General features: G+C 45.1%; 8 protein-coding genes across 8 annotated transcripts; 1 reads left to right on the top strand and 7 right to left on the bottom strand.

The window, feature by feature from the left end:
• Positions 1-232: 232 nt before the first annotated feature.
• Positions 233-1,279, bottom strand: LOC149169560 (albumin-2-like). The gene has a single exon (XM_089425253.1). The coding sequence runs from the start codon at positions 1,277-1,279 to the stop codon at positions 233-235; it is 1,047 nt and encodes a 348-aa protein (XP_089281379.1).
• A 908-nt stretch (positions 1,280-2,187) lies between these two features.
• On the bottom strand, positions 2,188-3,306 carry LOC149169559 (albumin-2-like). The gene has a single exon (XM_089425252.1). The coding sequence runs from the start codon at positions 3,304-3,306 to the stop codon at positions 2,188-2,190; it is 1,119 nt and encodes a 372-aa protein (XP_089281378.1).
• A 971-nt stretch (positions 3,307-4,277) lies between these two features.
• LOC149169558 (albumin-2-like) lies at positions 4,278-5,270 on the bottom strand. Its single transcript, XM_089425251.1, has 2 exons — positions 5,170-5,270; positions 4,278-5,067 (listed from the first exon to the last, which is right to left on the bottom strand). Exons 1-2 carry the CDS (start codon positions 5,268-5,270, stop codon positions 4,278-4,280), a joined length of 891 nt encoding a protein of 296 aa, XP_089281377.1.
• An 821-nt stretch (positions 5,271-6,091) lies between these two features.
• On the bottom strand, positions 6,092-7,608 carry LOC149169557 (albumin-2-like). Its single transcript, XM_089425250.1, has 3 exons — positions 7,536-7,608; positions 7,151-7,336; positions 6,092-7,017 (listed from the first exon to the last, which is right to left on the bottom strand). Exons 1-3 carry the CDS (start codon positions 7,606-7,608, stop codon positions 6,092-6,094), a joined length of 1,185 nt encoding a protein of 394 aa, XP_089281376.1.
• Positions 7,609-8,032: 424 nt separating this feature from the next.
• On the bottom strand, positions 8,033-9,592 carry LOC149169556 (albumin-2-like). The gene is made up of 3 exons (XM_089425249.1): positions 9,520-9,592; positions 9,073-9,272; positions 8,033-8,971 (listed from the first exon to the last, which is right to left on the bottom strand). Exons 1-3 carry the CDS (start codon positions 9,590-9,592, stop codon positions 8,033-8,035), a joined length of 1,212 nt encoding a protein of 403 aa, XP_089281375.1.
• A 424-nt stretch (positions 9,593-10,016) lies between these two features.
• LOC149169555 (albumin-2-like) lies at positions 10,017-11,134 on the bottom strand. The gene is made up of 2 exons (XM_089425248.1): positions 11,074-11,134; positions 10,017-10,942 (listed from the first exon to the last, which is right to left on the bottom strand). Exons 1-2 carry the CDS (start codon positions 11,132-11,134, stop codon positions 10,017-10,019), a joined length of 987 nt encoding a protein of 328 aa, XP_089281374.1.
• Positions 11,135-11,955: 821 nt separating this feature from the next.
• LOC149169554 (uncharacterized) lies at positions 11,956-13,074 on the bottom strand. Its single transcript, XM_089425247.1, has 2 exons — positions 12,598-13,074; positions 11,956-12,306 (listed from the first exon to the last, which is right to left on the bottom strand). The coding sequence occupies exons 1-2, from the start codon at positions 13,072-13,074 to the stop codon at positions 11,956-11,958; spliced, it is 828 nt and encodes a 275-aa protein (XP_089281373.1).
• Positions 13,075-13,119: 45 nt separating this feature from the next.
• Positions 13,120-14,088, top strand: LOC149169553 (albumin-2-like). The gene has a single exon (XM_089425245.1). It carries the CDS (start codon positions 13,120-13,122, stop codon positions 14,086-14,088), a length of 969 nt encoding a protein of 322 aa, XP_089281371.1.
• Positions 14,089-14,224: the final 136 nt, after the last annotated feature.

Below are 14,224 nucleotides of genomic sequence, written 5' to 3'. Positions count from 1 at the left end.
ACAATATAATTCACTATAATGCGAACTTTTACCCGAATCCAAACCGGCGTGTCCATATAAGAAATCCTTGTTATCCCAGGGCCGGAGAAGAATTTAGAGATCACCCTCCAAAAGAAAGTGGAGAAAGTGTGGAAGACATTTGCAAGGTGGGACACCACATCGAGAGTGCATTTAACTTCAGCGACAAAGAAGAGGTATACCTGTTCATCACCGACCGGTACCTGCTAATCAACTATGCTCCGGGCACCACCAATGAGAAACTTTCAGTGATCTGCTTTGGTCCTTGAATAATGTGATCGTCTGTGGTGCCAGGAGCAAAATTAATAAGAGCATAGGTGTCACCCTTAAATATATAAGCCTCATTTGTTCGAGAAGAAGAAAACACTGCATCCAGTCCATTCTCGGAAATCATACCTTTAAGATTGTAAAAACGGTCAATAATCTTTTTGGGTCCTTGAATTATGTAATCGGGAATTATGTAATCATCTGTTGTGCCGGGTGCGAAATTGATACGGGCGTATTGATCACCTCTGAATAGATAGGCCTCATTTTCGGAGGAAGAGGTGAAGGCCGCATCAATACCCTTTGCAAAAATAGTATCTTTCAAGGAGTAGAAGCTATCAGTGATGAGCCCGGGTGCTTGAATAATGTAGCCCTCATCAAAGTTGATAAGTGCGCAGATATTACTCCTGAAAATATAGGCCTCATTTTTTCCGGAAGCAGTAAAGGCGGCGTCAATACCACTTGCAAAAATAGTATCTTTTAGGTAGGGAAAGCCATCGCCAATAGTCTGGGGTCCCTTGATAATGTAGTCATTGGTGGTGCCCGGAGCATAGTTGATTAGCAGGTACCGGTCGGTGATGAACAGGTATACCTCTTCTTTGTCGCTGAAGTTAAATGCACTCTCGATGTGGTGTCCCACCTTGCAAATGTCTTCCACACTTTCTCCACTTTCTCTTGGAGGGTGATCTCTAAATTCTTCTCCGGCCCTGGGATAACAAGGATTTCTTATAGGGACACGCCGGTTTGGATTCGGGTAAAAGTTCGCATTATAGTGAATTATATTGTTCACTCGTTCGCGACGCGGGAATCGCTCGTCAGGCCTTACTCCAAATCTATATTCCCGTGCTGTTCGAATATACTGAGGGCTGATGCCACATGGAAAGGAAATTTCCTGCTGGTTTCGATAGTGATATCGGTATCGCAGGGTTAGCTCCGCGTCGATGCCCCCAAGGGCATATATCTCATACCGATAAAGGATGCAATCTCGCCTGACCATTGGTTGCCAACGTGTTGACCTCGTTGTGTTCACAAAAACTGAAGGTTACGCACGTATTTCATCTGCCGGCATCCCTCCAAGGTTGACAAAGCGCTCAAGGTTGTAGTAATCTTCCAAATGTTCAGGGTCATTTGGAAGCCGCGGCCGAAATCCTGTCCGAAAAATCACATTATAGGGACGCGAATCCCACCGATACACTACCTTTAAATTTAAATTTCATGGGAAAATTAAATTTAAATTTCATGGGAAAATTAAATTTAAATTTTATAGAGGCAGTGTATCGGTGGGATTCGCGTCCCTATGATGTGATTTTTCGGACAGGATTTCGGCCGCGGCTTCCAAATGACCCTGAACATTTGGAAGATTACTACAACCTTGAGCGCTTTGTCAACCTTGGAGGGATGCCGGCAGACGAAATACGTGCGGAACCTTCAGTTTTTGTGAGCACAACGAGGTCAACACGTTGGCAACCAATGGTCAGGCGAGATTGCATCCTTTATCGGTATGAGATATATGCCCTTGGGGGCATCGACGCGGAGCTAACCCTGCGATACCGATATCACTATCGAAACCAGCAGGAAATTTCCTTTTCCAGATGGCATCAGCCCTCAGTATATTCGAACAGCACGGGAATATAGATTTGGAGTAAGGTCTGGCGAGCGATTCCCGCGTCGCGAACGAGTGAACAATATAATTCACTATAATGCGAACTTTTACCCGAATCCAAACCGGCGTGTCCCTATAAGAAATCCTTGTTATCCAGGGGTCGGAGAAGAATATAGAGATCACCCTCCAAGAGAAAGTGGAGAAGACATTTGCAAGGTGGGACACCACATCGAGAGTGCATTTAACTTCAGCGACAAAGAAGAGGTATACCTGTTCATCACCGACCGGTACCTGCTAATCAACTATGCTCCGGGCACCACCAATGAGAAACTTTCAGTGATCTGCTTTGGTCCTTGAATAATGTGATCGTCTGTGGTGCCAGGAGCAAAATTAATAAGAGCATAGGTGTCACCCTTAAATATATAAGCCTCATTTGTTCGAGAAGAAGAAAACACTGCATCTAGTCCATTCTCAAAAATCGTACCTTTAAGATTGTAAAAACGGTCAATAATCTTTTTGGGTCCTTGAATTATGTAATCGGGAATTAAGTAATCATCTGTTGTGTCGGGTGCGAAATTGATACGGGCGTATTGATCACCTCTGAATAGATAGGCCTCATTTTCGGAGGAAGAGGTGAAGGCCGCATCAATACCCTTTGCAAAAATAGTATCTTTCAAGGAGTAGAAGCTATCAGTGATGACCCCGGGTCCTTGAATAATGTAGCCCTCATCAAAGTTGATAAGTGCGCAGATATTACTCCTGAAAATATAGGCCTCATTTTTTCCGGAAGCAGTAAAGGCGGCGTCAATACCACTTGCAAAAATAGTATCTTTTAGGTAGGGAAAGCCAACACCAATAGTCTGGGGTCCCTTGATAATGTAGTCATTGGTGGTGCCCGGAGCATAGTTGATTAGCAGGTACCGGTCGGTGATGAACAGGTATACGTCTTCTTTGTCGCTGAAGTTAAATGCACTCTCGATGTGGTGTCCCACCTTGCAAATGTCTTCCACACTTTCTCCACTTTCTCTTGGAGGGTGATCTCTAAATTCTTCTCCGGCCCTGGGATAACAAGGATTTCTTATAGGGACACGCCGGTTTGGATTCGGGTAAAAGTTCGCATTATAGTGAATTATATTGTTCACTCGTTCGCGACGCGGGAATCGCTCGCCAGGCCTTACTCCAAATCTATATTCCCGTGCTGTTCGAATATACTGAGGGTTGATGCCACCTGGAAAGGAAATTTCCTGCTGGTTTCGATAGTGATATCGGTATCGCAGGGTTAGCTCCGCGTCGATGCCCCCAGGGGCATATATCTCATACCGATAAAGGATGCAATCTCGCCTGACCATTGGTTGCCAACATGTTGACCTCGTTGTGCTCACAAAAACTGAAGGTTCCGCACGTATTTCGTCTGCCGGCATCCCTCCAAGGTTGACAAAGCGCTCAAGGTTGTAGTAATCTTCCAAATGTTCAGGGTCATTTGGAAGCCGCGGCCGAAATCCTATCCGAAAAATCACATTATAGGGACGCGAATCCCACCGATACACTGCCTTTAAATTTAAATTTCATGGGAAAATTAAATTTAAATTTCATGGGAAAATTAAATTTAAATTTTATAGAGGCAGTGTATCGGTGGGATTCGCGTCCCTATGATGTGATTTTTCGGACAGGATTTCGGCCGCTGCTTCCAAATGACCCTGAACATTTGGAAGATTACTACAACCTTGAGTGCTTTGTTAACCTTGGAGGAATGCCGGCAGACGAAATACGTGCGGAACCTTCAGTTTTTGTGAGCACAACGAGGTCAACACGTTGGCAACCAATGGTCAGGCGAGATTGCATCCTTTATCGGTATGAGATATATGCCCCTGGGGGCATCGACGCGGAGCTAACCCTGCGATACCGATATCACTATCGAAACCAGCAGGAAATTTCCTTTTCCAGGTGGCATCAACCCTCAGTATATTCGAACAACACGAGAATATAGATTTGGAGTAAGGCCTGGCGAGCGATTCCGGCGTCGCGAACGAGTGAACAATATAATTCACTATAATGCGAACTTTTACCCGAATCCAAACCGGCGTGTCCCTATAAGAAATCCTTGTTATCCCAGGGCCGGAGAAGAATTTAGAGATCACCCTCCAAGAGAAAGTGGAGAAAGTGTGGAAGACATTTGTAAGGTGGGACACCACATCGAGAGTGCATTTAACTTCAGCGACAAAGAAGAGGTATACCTGTTCATCACCGACCGGTACCTGCTAATCAACTATGCTCCGGGCACCACCAATGAGAAACTTTCAGTGATCTGCTTTGGTCCTTGAATAATGTGATCGTCTGTGGTGCCAGGAGCAAAATTAATAAGAGCATAGGTGTCACCCTTAAATATATAAGCCTAATTTGTTCGAGAAGAAGAAAACGCTGCATCCAGTCCATTCTCGAAAATCGTACCTTTAAGATTGTAAAAACGGTCAATAATCTTTTTGGGTCCTTGAATTATGTAATCGGGAATTATGTAATCATCTGTTGTGCCGGGTGCGAAATTGATACCGGCGTATTGATCACCTCTGAATAGAGAGGCCTCATTTTCGGAGGAAGAGGTGAAGGCCGCATCAATACCCCTTGCAAAAATAGTATCTTTCAAGGAGTAGAAGCTATCAGTGATGAGCCCGGGTCCTTGAATAATGTAGCCCTCATCAAAGTTGATAAGTGCGCAGATATTACTCCTGAAAATATAGGCCTCATTTTTTCCGGAAGCAGTAAAGGCGGCGTCAATACCACTTGCAAAAATAGTATCTTTTAGGTAGGGAAAGCCATCGCCAATAGTCTGGGGTCCCTTGATAATGTAGTCATTGGTGGTGCCTGGAGCATAGTTGATTAGCAGGTACCGGTCGGTGATGAACAGGTATACCTCTTCTTTGTCGCTGAAGTTAAATGCACTCTCGATGTGGTGTCCCACCTTGCAAATGTCTTCCACACTTTCTCCACTTTCTCTTGGAGGGTGATCTCTAAATTCTTCTCCGGCCCTGGGATAACAAGGATTTCTTATAGGGACACGCCGGTTTGGATTCGGGTAAAAGTTCGCATTATAGTGAATTATATTGTTCACTCGTTCGAGACGCGGGAATCGCTCGCCAGGCCTTACTCCAAATCTATATTCCCGTGCTGTTCGAATATACTGAGGGCTGATGCCACATGGAAAGGAAATTTCCTGCTAGTTTCGATAGTGATATCGGTATCGCAGGGTTAGCTCCGCGTCGATGCCCCCAGGGGCATATATCTCATACCGATAAAGGATGCAATCTCGCCTGACCATTGGTTGCCAACGTGTTGACCTCGTTGTGCTCACAAAAACTGAAGGTTCCGCACGTATTTCGTCTGCCGGCATCTCTCCAAGGTTGACAAAGCGCTCAAGGTTGTAGTAATCTTCCAAATGTTCAGGGTCATTTGGAAGCAGCGGCCGAAATCCTGTCCGAAAAATCACATTATAGGGACGCGAATCCCACCGATACACTGCCTTTAAATTTAAATTTCATGGGAAAATTAAATTTAAATTTTATAGAGGCAGTGTATCGGTGGGATTCGCGTCCCTATGATGTGATTTTTCGGACAGGATTTCGGCCCCGGCTTCCAAATGACCCTGAACATTTGGAAGATTACTACAACCTTGAGCGCTTTGTCAACCTTGGAGGGATGCCGGCAGACGAAATATGTGCGGAACCTTCAGTTTTTGTGAGCACAACGAGGTCAACACGTTGGCAACCAATGGTCAGGCGAGATTGCATCCTTTATCGATATGAGATATATGCCCCTGGGGGCATTGACGCGGAGCTAACCCTGCGATACCGATATCACTATCGAATCGAGCAGGAAATTTCCTTTTCCAGGTGGCATCAGCCCTCAGTATATTCGAACAGCACGGGAATATAGATTTGGAGTAAGGCCTGGCGAGCGATTCCCGCGTCTCGAACGAGTGAACAATATAATTCACTATAATGCGAACTTTTACCCGAATCCAAACCGGCGTGTCCCTATAAGAAATCCTTGTTATCCCAGGGCCGGAGAAGAATTTAGAGATCACCCTCCAAGAGAAAGTGGAGAAAGTGTGGAAGACATTTGCAAGGTGGGACACCACATCGAGAGTGCATTTAACTTCAGCGACAAAGAAGAGGTATACCTGTTCATCACCGACCGGTACCTGCTAATCAACTATGCTACGGGCACCACCAATGAGAAACTTTCAGTGATCTGCTTTGGTCCTTGAATAATGTGATCGTCTGTGGTGCCAGGAGCAAAATTAATAAGAGCATAGGTGTCACCCTTAAATATATAAGCCTCATTTGTTCGAGAAGAAGAAAACGCTGCATCCAGTCCATTCTCGAAAATCGTACCTTTAAGATTGTAAAAACGGTCAATAATCTTTTTGGGTCCTTGAATTATGTAATCGGGAATTATGTAATCATCTGTTGTGCCGGGTGCGAAATTGATACGGGCGTATTGATCACCTCTAAATAGAGAGGCCTCATTTTCGGAGGAAGAGGTGAAGGCCGCATCAATACCCTTTGCAAAAATAGTATCTTTCAAGGAGTAGAAGCTATCAGTGATGAGCCCGGGTCCTTGAATAATGTAGCCCTCATCAAAGTTGATAAGTGCGCAGATATTACTCCTGAAAATATAGGCCTCATTTTTTCCGGAAGCAGTAAAGGCGGCGTCAATACCACTTGCAAAAATAGTATCTTTTAGGTAGGGAAAGCCATCGCCAATAGTCTGGGGTCCCTTGATAATGTAGTCATTGGTGGTGCCCGGAGCATAGTTGATTAGCAGGTACCAGTCGGTGATGAACAGGTATACCTCTTCTTTGTCGCTGAAGTTAAATGCACTCTCGATATGGTGTCCCACCTTGCAAATGTCTTTCACACTTTCTCCACTTTCTCTTGGAGGGTGATCTCTAAATTCTTCTCCGGCCCTGGGATAACAAGGATTTCTTATAGGGACACGCCGGTTTGGATTCGGGTAAAAGTTCGCATTATAAAGAATTATATTGTTCACTCGTTCGCGACGCGGGAATCGCTCGCCAGGCCTTACTCCAAATCTATATTCCCATGCTGTTCGAATATACTGAGGGCTGATGCCACCTGGAAAAGGAAATTTCCTGCTGGTTTCGATAGTGATATCGGTATCGCAGGGTTAGCTCCGCGTCGATGCCCCCAGGGGCATATATCTCATACCGATAAATGATGCAATCTCGCCTGACCATTGGTTGCCAACGTGTTGACCTCGTTGTGCTCACAAAAACTGAAGGTTCCGCACGTATTTCGTCTGCCGGCATCCCTCCAAGGTTGACAAAGCGCTCAAGGTTGTAGTAATCTTCCAAATGTTCAGGGTCATTTGGAAGCCGCCGCCGAAATCCTGTCCGAAAAATCACATTATAGGGACGCGAATCCCACTGATACACTGCCTTTAAATTTAAATTTCATGGGAAAATTAAATTTAAATTTTATAGAGACAGTGTATCGGTGGGATTCGCGTCCCTATGATGTGATTTTTCGGACAGGATTTCGGCCGCGGCTTCCAAATGACCCTGAACATTTGGAAGATTACTACAACCTTGAGCGCTTTGTAAACCTTGGAGGGATGCCCGCAGACGAAATACGTGCGGAACCTTCAGTTTTTGTGAGCACAACGAGGTCAACACGTTGGCAACCAATGGTCAGGCGAGATTGCATCCTTTATCGATATGAGATATATGCCCCTGGGGGCATCGACGCGGAGCTAACCCTGCGATACCGATATCACTATCGAAACCAGCAGGAAATTTCCTTTTCCAGGTGGCATCAACCCTCAGTATATTCGAACAGCACGGGAATATAAATTTGGAGTAAGGCCTGGCGAGCGATTCCCGTGTCGCGAACGAGTGAACAATATAATTCACTATAATGCGAACTTTTACCCGAATCCAAACCGGCGTGTCCCTATAAGAAATCCTTGTTATCCCAGGGTCGGAGAAGAATTTAGAGATCACCCTCCAAGAGAAAGTGGAGAAAGTGTGGAAGACATTTGCAAGGTGGGACACCACATCGAGAGTGCATTTAACTTCAGCGACAAAGAAGAGGTATACCTGTTCATCACCGACCGGTACCTGCTAATCAACTATGCTCCGGGCACCACCAATGAGAAACTTTCAGTGATCTGCTTTGGTCCTTGAATAATGTGATCGTCTGTGGTGCCAGGAGCAAAATTAATAAGAGCATAGGTGTCACCCTTAAATATATTAGCCTCATTTGTTCGAGAAGAAGAAAACGCTGCATCCAGTCCATTCTCGAAAATCGTACCTTTAAGATTGTAAAAACGGTCAATAATCTTTTTGGGTCCTTGAATTATGTAATCGGGAATTATGTAATCTGTTGTGCCGGGTGCGAAATTGATACCGGCGTATTGATCACCTCTGAATAGAGAGGCCTCATTTTCGGAGGAAGAGGTGAAGGCCGCATCAATACCCCTTGCAAAAATAGTATCTTTCAAGGAGTAGAAGCTATCAGTGATGAGCCCGGGTCCTTGAATAATGTAGCCCTCATCAAAGTTGATAAGTGCGCAGATATTACTCCTGAAGATATAGGCCTCATTTTTTCCGGACGCAGTAAAGGCGGCGTCAATACCACTTGCAAAAATAGTATCTTTTAGGTAGGGAAAGCCATCGCCAATAGTCTGGGGTCCCTTGATAATGTAGTCATTGGTGGTGCCCGGAGCATAGTTGATTAGCAGGTACCGGTCGGTGATGAACATGTATACCTCTTCTTTGTCGCTGAAGTTAAATGCACTCTCTATGTGGTGTCCCACCTTGCAAATGTCTTCCACACTTTCTCCACTTTCTCTTTGAGGGTGATCTCTAAATTCTTCTCCGGCCCTGGGATAACAAGGATTTCTTATAGGGACACGCCGGTTTGGATTCGGGTAAAAGTTCGCATTATAGTGAATTATATTGTTCACTCGTTCGCGACGCGGGAATCGGTCGCCAGGCCTTACTCCAAATCTATATTCCCGTGCTGTTCGAATATACTGAGGGCTGATGCCACCTGGAAAGGAAATTTCCTGCTAGTTTCGATAGTGATATCGATATCACAGGGTTAGCTCCGCGTCGATGCCCCAGGGGCATATATCTCATACCGATAAAGGATGCAATCTCGCCTGACCATTGGTTGCCAACGTGTTGACCTCGTTGTGCTCACAAAAACTGAAGGTTCCGCACGTATTTCGTCTGCCGGCATCCCTCCAAGGTTGACAAAGCGCTCAAGGTCGTAGTAATCTTCCAAATGTACAGGGTCATTTGGAAGCCGCGGCCGAAATCCTGTCCGAAAAATCACATTATAGGGACGCGAATCCCACCGATACACTGCCTTTAAATTTAAATTTCATGCGAAAATTAAATTTAAATTTCATGGGAAAATTAAATTTAAATTTCATGGGAAAATTAAATTTAAATTTTATAGAGGCAGTGTATCTGTGGGATTCGCGTCCCTATGATGTGATTTTTCAGACAGGATTTCAGCCGCGGCTTCCAAATGACCCTGAACATTTGGAAGATTACTACAACCTTGAGCGCTTTGTCAACCTTGGAGGGATGCCTGCAGACGAAATACGTGCAGAACCCTTAGTTTTTGTGAGCACAACGAGGTCAACACGTTGGCAACCAATGGTCAGGCGAGATTGCATCCTTTATCGGTATGAGATATATGCCCCTGGGGGCATCGACGCGGAGCTAACCCTGCGATACCGATATCACTATCGAAACCAACAGGAAATTTCCTTTTCCAGGTGGCATCAGCCCTGAGTATATTCGAACAGCACGGGAATATAGATTTGGAGTAAGGCCTGGCGAGCGATTCCCGCGTCGCGAACGAGTGAACAATATAATTCACTATAATGCGAACTTTTACCCGAATCCAAACCGGCGTGTCCCTATAAGAAATCCTTGTTATCCCAGGGCCGGAGAAGAATTTAGAGATCACCCTCCAAGAGAAAGCGGAGAAAGTGTGGAAGACATTTGCAAGGTGGGACACCACATCGAGAGTGCATTTAACTTCAGCGACAAAGAAGAGGTATACCTGTTCATCACCGACCGGTACCTGCTAATCAACTATGCTCCGGGCACCACCAATGAGAAACTTTCAGTGATCTGCTTTGGTCCTTGAATAATGTGATCGTCTGTGGTGCCAGGAGCAAAATTAATAAGAGCATAGGTGTCACCCTTAAATATATAAGCCTCATTTGTTCGAGAAGAAGAAAACGCTGCATCCAGTCCATTCTCGCAAATCGTACCTTTAAGATTGTAAAAACGGTCAATAATCTTTTTGGGTCCTTGAATTATGTAATCGGGAATTATGTAATCATCTGTTGTGCCGGGTGCGAAATTGATACGGGCGTATTGATCACCTCTGAATAGATAGGCCTCATTTTCGGAGGAAGAGGTGAAGGCCGCATCAATACCCTTTGCAAAAATAGTATCTTTCAAGGAGTAGAAGCTATCAGTGATGAGCCCGGGTCCTTGAATAATGTAGCCCTCATCAAAGTTGATAAGTGCGCAGATATTACTCCTGAAAATATAGGCCTCATTTTTTCCGGAAGCAGTAAAGGCGGCGTCAATACCACTTGCAAAAATAGTATCTTTTAGGTAGGGAAAGCCATCGCCAATAGTCTGGGGTCCCTTGATAATGTAGTCATTGGTGGTGCCCGGAGCATAGTTGATTAGCAGGTACCGGTCGGTGATGAACATGTATACCTCTTCTTTGTCGCTGAAGTTAAATGCACTCTCGATGTGGTGTCCTACCTTGCACATGTCTTCCACACTTTCTCCACTTTCTCTTGGACGGTGATCTCTAAATTCTTCTCCGGCCCTGGGATAACAAGGATTTCTTATAGGGACACGCCGGTTTGGATTCGGGTAAAAGTTCGCATTATAGTGAAATATATTGTTCACTCGTTCGCGACGCGGGAATCGCTCGCCAGGCCTTACTCCAAATCTATATTCCCGTGCTGTTCGAATATACTGAGGGCTGATGCCACCTGGAAAGGAAATTTCCTGCTGGTTTCGATAGTGATATCGGTATCGCAGGGTTAGCTCCGCGTCGATGCCCCAGGGGCATATATCTCGTACCGATAAAGGATGCAATCTCGCCTGACCATTGGTTGCCAACGTGTTGACCTCATTGTGCTCACAAAAACTGAAGGTTCCGCACGTATTTCGTCTGCCGGCATCCCTCCAAGGTTGACAAAGCGCTCAAGGTTGTAGTAATCTTCCAAATGTTCAGGGTCATTTGGAAGCCGCGGCCGAAATCCTGTCCGAAAAATCACATTATAGGGACGCGAATCCCACCGATACACTGCCTTTAAATTTAAATTTCATGGGAAAATTAAATTTAAATTTTATAGAGGCAGTGTATCGGTGGGATTCGCGTCCCTATGATGTGATTTTTCGGACAGGATTTCGGCCGCGGCTTCCAAATGACCCTGAACATTTGGAAGATTACTACAACCTTGAGCGCTTTGTCAACGTTGGAGGGATGCCGGCAGACGAAATACGTGCGGAACCTTCAGTTTTTGTGAGCACAACGAGGTCAACACGTTGGCAACCAATGGTCAAGCGAGATTGCATCCTTTATCGGTATGAGATATATGCCCCTGGGGGCATCGACGCGGAGCTAACCCTGCGATACCGATATCACTATCGAAACCAGCAGGAAATTTCCTTTTCCAGGTGGCATCAGCCCTCAGTTTATTCGAACAGCACGAGAATATAGATTTGGAGTAAGGCCTGGCGAGCGATTCCCGCGTCGCGAACGAGTGAACAATATAATTCACTATAATGCGAACTTTTACCCGAATCCAAACCGGCGTGTCCCTATAAGAAATCCTTGTTATCCCAGGGCCGGAGAAGAATTTAGAGATCACCCTCCAAGAGAAAGTGGAGAAAGTGTGGAAGACATTTGCAAGGTGGGACACCACATCGAGAGTGCATTTAACTTCAGCGAAAAAGAAGAGGTATACCTGTTCATCACCGACCGGTACCTGCTAATCAACTATGTTCCGGGCACCACCAATGAGAAACTTTCAGTGATCTGCTTTGGTCCTTGAATAATGTGATCGTCTGTGGTGCCAGGAGCAAAATTAATAAGAGCATAGGTGTCACCCTTAAATATATAAGCCTCATTTGTTCGAGAAGAAGAAAACGCTGCATCCAGTCCATTCTCGAAAATCGTACCTTTAAGATTGTAAAAACGGTCAATAATCTTTTTGGGTCCTTGAATTATGTAATCGGGAATTATGTAATCATCTGTTGTGCCGGGTGCGAAATTGATACGGGTGTATTGATCACCTCTGAATAGATAGGCCTCATTTTCGGAGGAAGAGGTGAAGGCCGCATCAATACCCTTTGCAAAAATAGTATCTTTCAAGGAGTAGAAGCTATCAGTGATGAGGCCGAGTCCTTGAATAATGTAGCCCTCATCAAAGTTGATAAGTGCGCAGATATTACTCCTGAAGATATAGGCCTCATTTTTTCTGGACGCAGTAAAGGCGGCGTCAATACCACTTGCAAAAATAGTATCTTTTAGGTAGGGAAAGCCATCGCCAATAGTCTGGGGTCCCTTGATAATGTAGTCATTGGTGGTGCCCGGAGCATAGTTGATTAGCAGGTACCGGTCGGTGATGAACAGTTATACCTCTTCTTTGTCGCTGAAGTTAAATGCACTCTCGATGTGGTGTCCCACCTTGCAAATGTCTTCCACACTTTCTCCACTTTCTCTTGGAGGGTGATCTCTAAATTCTTCTCCGGCCCTGGGATAACAAGGATTTCTTATAGGGACACGCCGGTTTGGATTCGGGTAAAAGTTCGCATTATAGTGAATTATATTGTTCACTCGTTCGCGACGCGGGAATCGCTCGCCAGGCCTTACTCCAAATCTATATTCCCGTGCTGTTCGAATATACTGAGGGCTGATGCCACCTGGAAAGGAAATTTCCTGTTGGTTTCGATAGTGATATCGGTATCGCAGGGTTAGCTCCGCGTCGATGCCCCCAGGGGCATATATCTCATACCGATAAAGGATGCAATCTCGCCTGACCATTGGTTGCCAACGTGTTGACCTCTTTGTGCTCACAAAAACTGAAGGTTCCGCACGTATTTCGTTTGCCGACATCCCTCCAAGGTTGACAAAGCGCTCAAAGTTGTAGTAATCTTCCAAATGTTCAGGGTCATTTGGAAGCCGCGGCCGAAATCCTGTCCGAAAAATCACATTATAGGGACGCGAATCCCACCGATACACGAGCGATTCCCGCGTCGCGAACGAGTGAACAATATAATTCACTATAATGCGAACTTTTACCCGAATCCAAACCGGCGTGTCCCTATAAGAAATCCTTGTTATCCCAGGGCCGGAGAAGAATTTAGAGATCACCCTCCAAAAGAAAGTGGAGAAAGTGTGGAAGACATTTGCAAGGTGGGACACCACATCGAGAGTGCATTTAACTTCAGCGACAAAGAAGAGGTATACCTGTTCATCACCGACCGGTACCTGCTAATCAACTATGCTCCGGGCACCACCAATGACTACGTTATCAAGGGACCCCAGACTATTGGCGATGGCTTTCCCTACCTAAAAGATATTATTTTTGCAAGTGGTATTGACGCCGCCTTTACTGCTTCCGGAAAAAATGAGGCCTATATTTTCAGGAGTAATATCTGCGCACTTATCAACTTTGATGAGGGCTACATTATTCAAGGACCCGGGCTCATCACTGATAACTTCTACTCCTTGAAAGATACTATTTTTGCAAAGGGTATTGATGCGGCCTTCACCTCTTCCTCCGAAAATGAGGCCTATCTATTCAGAGGTGATCAATACGCCCGTATCAATTTCGCACCCGGCACAACAGATGATTACATAATTCCCGATTACATAATTCAAGGACCCAAAAAGATTATTGACCATTTTTACAGTCTTAAAGGTACGATTTTCGAGAATGGACTGGATGCAGCGTTTTCTTCTTCTCGAACAAATGAGGCTTATATATTTAAAGGTGACACCTATGCTCTTATTAATTTTGCTCCTGGCACCACAGACGATCACATTATTCAAGGACCAAAGCAGATCACTGAAAGTTTCTCCTCCTTGAAGGACATCTTACCAATGTATCCCTGCTCTTATGAGTAAGCTATCCGTTATCATGGGCCGTGCACTCTACTAGTAAGCTAAAATAAAGAACCGCTTCCGCGGCTCCACGGAATGCATGGCCACTTATGTTTCCATCTACATCTAAATTTCGAATACATGCATGTTGCAGGTTTCA

This window comes from Pinus tabuliformis, chromosome 4_2, assembly GCF_031772625.1.
Source record: "Pinus tabuliformis cultivar Carrire ecotype Pingquan chromosome 4_2, CPIR1, whole genome shotgun sequence".
NCBI lineage: Eukaryota > Viridiplantae > Streptophyta > Pinopsida > Pinales > Pinaceae > Pinus > Pinus tabuliformis.
Note: the sequence above shows the minus strand (reverse complement) of the source record. Positions and strands in the feature narration are given on the sequence as shown.

What these genes read in the sequence shown, in the direction of transcription:
- LOC149169556 (XM_089425249.1), bottom strand. Translation starts at nt 9,592, where the DNA reads ATGCAATCTCGCCTGACCATTGGTTGCCAACGTGTTGACCTCGTTGTG. An exon ending in AAAAACTAAGGGTTCTGCAC is followed by an intron (nt 9,273 to 9,519) that starts GTATTTCGTCTG and finishes ATTTAAAGGCAG; the next exon opens with TGTATCGGTGGGATTCGCGT. An exon ending in CAACACGTTGGCAACCAATG is followed by an intron (nt 8,972 to 9,072) that starts GTCAGGCGAGAT and finishes CGAAACTAGCAG; the next exon opens with GAAATTTCCTTTCCAGGTGG.
- LOC149169555 (XM_089425248.1), bottom strand. Translation starts at nt 11,134, where the DNA reads ATGCCGGCAGACGAAATACGTGCGGAACCTTCAGTTTTTGTGAGCACA. An exon ending in GAGCACAATGAGGTCAACAC is followed by an intron (nt 10,943 to 11,073) that starts GTTGGCAACCAA and finishes TTTCCTTTCCAG; the next exon opens with GTGGCATCAGCCCTCAGTAT.
- LOC149169558 (XM_089425251.1), bottom strand. Translation starts at nt 5,270, where the DNA reads ATGCCGGCAGACGAAATACGTGCGGAACCTTCAGTTTTTGTGAGCACA. An exon ending in CGAGATTGCATCCTTTATCG is followed by an intron (nt 5,068 to 5,169) that starts GTATGAGATATA and finishes ATGTGGCATCAG; the next exon opens with CCCTCAGTATATTCGAACAG.
- LOC149169557 (XM_089425250.1), bottom strand. Translation starts at nt 7,608, where the DNA reads ATGCAATCTCGCCTGACCATTGGTTGCCAACGTGTTGACCTCGTTGTG. An exon ending in AAAAACTGAAGGTTCCGCAC is followed by an intron (nt 7,337 to 7,535) that starts GTATTTCGTCTG and finishes ATTTAAAGGCAG; the next exon opens with TGTATCAGTGGGATTCGCGT. An exon ending in GAGCACAACGAGGTCAACAC is followed by an intron (nt 7,018 to 7,150) that starts GTTGGCAACCAA and finishes TTCCTTTTCCAG; the next exon opens with GTGGCATCAGCCCTCAGTAT.
- LOC149169559 (XM_089425252.1), bottom strand. Translation starts at nt 3,306, where the DNA reads ATGCCGGCAGACGAAATACGTGCGGAACCTTCAGTTTTTGTGAGCACA.
- LOC149169560 (XM_089425253.1), bottom strand. Translation starts at nt 1,279, where the DNA reads ATGGTCAGGCGAGATTGCATCCTTTATCGGTATGAGATATATGCCCTT.
- LOC149169553 (XM_089425245.1), top strand. Translation starts at nt 13,120, where the DNA reads ATGTTCAGGGTCATTTGGAAGCCGCGGCCGAAATCCTGTCCGAAAAAT.
- LOC149169554 (XM_089425247.1), bottom strand. Translation starts at nt 13,074, where the DNA reads ATGTCGGCAAACGAAATACGTGCGGAACCTTCAGTTTTTGTGAGCACA. An exon ending in ACTTCAGCGACAAAGAAGAG is followed by an intron (nt 12,307 to 12,597) that starts GTATAACTGTTC and finishes ATTTTTGCAAAG; the next exon opens with GGTATTGATGCGGCCTTCAC.